At 57.1% G+C, this 5,456-nt stretch overlaps 1 protein-coding gene and 1 pseudogene across 1 annotated transcript; both read right to left on the reverse strand.

Annotated features, from left to right (window-relative positions):
• Positions 1 to 553: 553 nt before the first annotated feature.
• Positions 554 to 1,479, reverse strand: LOC147957503 (secreted RxLR effector protein 161 pseudogene; annotated as a pseudogene).
• Positions 1,480 to 3,772: 2,293 nt separating this feature from the next.
• LOC147957504 (uncharacterized) lies at positions 3,773 to 5,080 on the reverse strand. The gene has a single exon (XM_087531721.1). The coding sequence runs from the start codon at positions 5,078 to 5,080 to the stop codon at positions 3,773 to 3,775; it is 1,308 nt and encodes a 435-aa protein (XP_087387847.1).
• Between the last annotated feature and the right edge of the window lie 376 nt (positions 5,081 to 5,456).

Here is a 5,456-nt window from a genome sequence, read left to right on the forward strand (position 1 = left end):
CATCTAAAACAAACAATTCCTCAACAACAACAAAAATGTCGTACGCCTCTCCGTGTCACTCTAATAAAATCAATCCATCGTTGGCTCGGCACTCGGGTCACCATACTCACTTTGACGCCGCCGTCCCCAGATCTTGTCAAGTGGCCGAAGCAGGAGAGGAAATATAAGATAAATCATACGAAGTACAGACTCCAATGCGACGTGTTTCTTCTAGATTGTAATTCTTGTTCCTCAAACCCTTGAGGATTCCGGCAAGGCCTCTTAACTGTGTTAATGATTGGATCATTGAAATATTTTTAAAAACAATTGCGTGAAATATTCAAAATTTATTCACAAAGTGGAGGTCAGATCACAATCCTTGAAGGTGATCGGCATTTGTGCTGGACGATTCTCGGAAGACTAGACGCACCAAAGTAAGCTTACTTTTATAACCGTGCAATTCAAGTATAACCGCAAAAAAAATCCTAGTATTAGATACATATTCTTTCATGGTTTAATCTTCTCTGCCCAAATATAAATTATCACGCACAAATATCAAATAATAACTATCAAATCACATGTCATAGAAGGAAACATTTCTAAAAAGGCAAGAGCGATCAATACATAATGAAAATGTTGATTGGTTTCAAATATAATGTTGTAGAATCGTATGCAATAAAATATATTTTTATTTTTATTTTTTTGTTTTGTTGGCCATCGCGGCGGAGACGACTACTTTTATGTAATATGGTATGCATGTTTTATTGTACATGGGACACCGGGTAAATTTTGTCCTGGGTCCGCCCCTGGCTGCTCTAGGAATCGCGTCCGCCCAAGTGATTTTGTGAAAATGTCTGCGAGCTGGTCGCCAGTGGCGATGTGCTCGACCCTAATCTTTCCCTTCTCCACACACCTTCGAATGAAGTGGAACCGCACACCGATGTGCTTGCTTTGATCGTGGAAAACAGGGTTCTTGCACAGCTGGATGGCCGACTTGTTGTCGATGAAGATGGCGACGGGGCCGGCCCCCTCCACGAGCAAATCACCCAAGAGCCTGCTCAGCCACACGCCCTGGCATACTGCAATTGTTGCAGCCACGTACTCGGTTTCACACGAGGATAGCGTGAAAATCTTCTGCTTCTGCGATTGCCAAGTGATCTGTGCTCCTCCGAGGAAGAAGAGGTTGCCGGGTGTGCTATTGCGATCGTCAAGATCGCCGGCCATGTCCGAGTCGCTGTACCCAATGAGCCCGCCGTTGCCTTCCTTGATATAGTTGCACCCATACCTGCGGGTGCCGGCGATGTAGCGAAGGAGATGCTTGACGGCGGCCAGGTGCGCCGTGGTCGGCGCCTCCATGAACTGGCTTAGGTACCCCACCGCGAAGGTGATGTCCGGCCGCGTGTGGGTGAGGTAGCGAAGTCCTCCGATGATGTTGCGGTAGTCTGTGGCGTCCACACGCAGTTCTGGCCCTTCCTTGCTCAGTTTGAGGCGCGGCTTCATGGGCACGTGCGTTGGATTGCAGTCCGCCGTGCCCGCCCGCTCCAGGAGCTCACCAGCGTAAGCCGCATGCGACAGGGTGATCTCTCAGCCCCCTGCTTCACTTCTATGCCGAGGTAAAAACTGAGTAAGCCAATATCACTCATGCGAAACCTGGCCATCATCTCCCTCTTGAAGCTGCCGATCGCCTCGGCGTCGGCTCCGGCGACGACAAGATCGTCGACGTAAACACCAACCAGGAGCCGTGCTTGTCCCTTGCCTCGCACGTACATGGAATGATCTGACGGGCAGCTCGCGAACCAAAGTTGCTGCATGGTGCAATCAAGCTTGGAGTTCCAAGCTCACGGCACCTGCCGCAACCCATAAGAGTGCCTTATGGAGTCGGAACACCTTGTGCTCCTCGCCTCTTCGTGCGAAGCCAGGTGGCTGTGTGACGTAGACTTCCTCTTTGAGCTCGCCATTGAGGAAGGCCAACTTGAAGTCAAGATGGTGCAGCTCCCAGCCGCACTGTGCCGCCGTGCCGACCATGACGCACACAGAGTCCAGCCTCGCCACGACCGCTAACGCGTCGTCGTAGTCCACGCCCTCCTTCTGTACAAAGCCCCTTGCCACGAGCCTCGCCTTGTGCTTGACGACGACACCAGCCGCATCTTTCTTCAGCTTGAAAACCCACTGGAGGCCGATGGCCGTGTGGCCTGTAGGCAGATCAGTGAGCGTCCAGATACCATTCTCCTCGATGTACGCCAGCTCCTCCAGCACTGCGCTTCGCCAGGGATCGTGAGGCACTGCTTCGGCGAACATTGCTGGTTCCTCCTCGGCTAGAAGCAGCCGCTCCGCCGGCGCAGATTGCTTGGCCTTCCCGCCATACACATCCGGGATATAGTGGAAGCGATGCCCTGCGAACGGATCATCGTCGGCGTCGAACGAGTCCAGCCGTCTTGCGGGCGGCGTGACAAACTCCACCGCCCCTGGAGCCTCGTCAGGGGGTGTCGCGCCTCCAGACCCGTCCGAGGAGGCCGTAGACGCGCCGGACCACGGTATTGCTGGGGAACTGGTCAAGGCTGCGCTCTGGGGTGTGGCGGGAGATGCAGCCACGGTCCCGCTTTTGGGCGTGGCTGGTGACTACGCCGTGGTGTCGTCGTCCCCTTCTTGGTCCCCACTCGCGTCGCCCGCCCTGGCGTGCGCGCTCTGCACTCCAGTAGTGAGCAAGAGCTCGTGATGGACGATAAACGGCTCCGCCATGGGCTTGCCAGTGGCACCCCAATCCCATCTCGCGCCCTCGTCAAACACCAAAACACCACGTCGCGTGACGCGTACACGTGCTTGGTCAGCGGATCGTACACTCTATACGCCTTCGATCACGCCTCGTAGACGATGAAGGTCATCTTTGTGCTGTGGTCGTCGAGCGTCTTGACATAGGTGATGCAGCCGAACATAAGGAGGTAGAGCACGACAGGCTTCATTCCGTACCATGCCTAGTACGGAGTCATGCCATCGACGCTGCGGGTGTGAGCTGTTGAGGATGAATACCACAGTCGCCACGGCCTCCCCCCAAAACCAGCTCGACATGTTCTTCACCCTGAGCATGCTTCTGGCCATGCCGACGACAGTCTGGTTGCGCCACTCCACCATGCCGTTCTGCTGCGGCGAGTAGGGCTCTGTTAGGTGCCTCTACACCCCTTGGTCTGCCAAGTACTCGCCGAGCGCGCTGGATGTGAACTCGCCGCCCCAGTTAGTCCGGAACATGCGCAGTCATGCCCCCGTTCTACCTCGGCCGCGGCAACAAATTGCTTGATGCTGGCCTTGGCGGCATCCTTTACCGGCAACATCATAACCCACATGTAGCGGTTGTGATCATCAACGACGAGCATGAAGTAGCTCTTGCCGCTGGGGTGGCCGGAGTGATGGGCCTGCAAAGATCCACGTGAACGAGCTCGAGCGGCTCTGTCGCCCGGTAGCGCGCCTGGGAAGGGAACGGAGCACATCGTTGCTTCCCCACCAAGTATGCGTCGCAGATCTGCTCGACGTGGTCCACCAGCAGCATCCCGTGCACCATGTGAGCGCGCCCCATGCGCCGGAGTGCGTCGAAGTGCTGGTGACCTAACCTGGCATGCCTCCTTCATGCCTCGTCGCCGCCGTGAGCTGCCAGGCAAATAGGATGCGCAATGTCCAGGAGCACAACATAAGTTGTCAGTTGTCTGCCATTTCAGCGTACCTGGGCCAACTCATGCTGGCGGCGATCGTACAGAGTCAGGACGCCGCCATGGATCTTGATGGTGCAGCCATGCTCGTCTAGCTACCCAAGGCTGATGATGCTCGTCTTGAGACGCGGGATGAAGTAGACATCGGTGAGAGCGTGATGATCGCCGCTGTGCATGGTGAACGTGACTGTGCCGCGACCACGAATAGCCGCACTGGAGATGTCCCCGAACCTGGCGCTGCTGGTGACGCCCTCATCCAGCTCCGCGAACGCCGATCGGTCGCTAGTCATATGGTTGGACGCGCCGGTGTCCAGGAACCAACGGCCGTTGCACGGTGCCTCCTCCGCGCCCAGGTTCGCCTCTGCACGCTCCTCGTTGAGCATGATGTGCTCCCCTATGCTTTGTGCAAGGGTCGCGGCGATCACCGCCATCAGAAGCGTCGGGTCGTCGTCGTGCCCGCCTTGTTCGGCAAGGTTCGCCTCGGCTCGCTCCTCGCGGATGCGCGTCTTGCACTCACGTGCCCAGTGCCCGTACTTTTTGCAGTGACGGCACTGGTCCATGGGTTCCGCACGGTTGCCGGAGCCACATCCACGACCGCGACCGCGGCTGCCGGAGCCACATCCACGACCGCGACCGCGGCCTCTCCCGCGGCGTCCGCCGCTGCATCCTGACCCAGCTCCACTACCTCCGGATCCATCGTTCTCGCTGCGATGCATGCGTGCGAGCCACTCCTCCGCCGCCGTGAACATGACACGCCCGACGGCTGACACCACCTGGTCGGCAGCCCTCAGCCGCCCGGTGAGCTCCTCCACGGAGAGCGTATCCAGATCAACGGGTATCTCAATTGACAAAGCGATTTGTGAGTACCTCTTCGGGACGACGGAGAGGAACTTGCGAACGATGCGTTTCTCCTGCATGGTCTCCCCGAGCAGCACCATCTGGGCCACCATGTTCGTGATCCGCATGGCGAAGTCGTCGATGGTCTCGCCGTCGGTGAAGCGGATGTCGTTGTACTGCTTGGACAGGGTTGCGAGTTTCGCCTCGCGGACACGAGCCACTCCGAGGCGCATCGTCTTGACGGATTCCCACGCCTCCTTCGCCGTGGCCTTGCCAGCGAGAGTGGTCCCCATCTCCGGTGGCACTCCACGCAGGATGGCCTCGAGCGCGAGCCGATCGTCGCTGCGCTCCGCCATGCCCGCCACCACGGCATCCCACAGGTGCCGCCCTTCCATCATGACTTGCATGAGGACAGCCCAGTCGGTGTAGTTGGTCGGCCACGCCGCGCCGCCGGTGTCACGCACCACCCGCACCATAGTTCTCTCTGCCACGACCAGCTCTGTGCCGCCAGAGATCTTTGCGTGCGGCGTCGATGGCGACTTGCTGCCGGTGTCGTGCCCGGCCATGCCCTGGACCGTAAGACGGCTCTGATGCCAATTGTTATCTCTAAGCTCAAAGCTCTGTCAATGACGAAAGCACTCACGAGGAATTGGACTTTTTGTGCAGCGCAATACCTTGCTGCTTTTCTGCTTCTCTCTTCTTATTCACTTGATAAACGGGAAAAACGGATCAAGAACAGCCCCCACTACTGGATCGTGCCATTCCACGATCATGGGCGTGCTCATGCCGCAAGCTAAGGGCCTCGGGATCGCACATGCCGCGTCCTCAGGCACTGTCTAACTGAAAACGAAAAATACGCTATCTGACGAAACTGAAAAACTATCGCTGCAGCTGCAGCTCTACTGACCTTCAGAACTACTCGGCCCTAGTGACCTGTCACGC

Source organism: Triticum urartu, chromosome 7A (assembly GCF_056163025.1).
Source record: "Triticum urartu cultivar PI428250 chromosome 7A, HENAU_Tu73, whole genome shotgun sequence".
Taxonomy (NCBI): domain Eukaryota; kingdom Viridiplantae; phylum Streptophyta; class Magnoliopsida; order Poales; family Poaceae; genus Triticum; species Triticum urartu.

Coding starts and splice junctions, on each gene's coding strand:
- LOC147957504 (XM_087531721.1), bottom strand. CDS start 5,080: ATGGCCGGGCACGACACCGGCAGCAAGTCGCCATCGACGCCGCACGCA.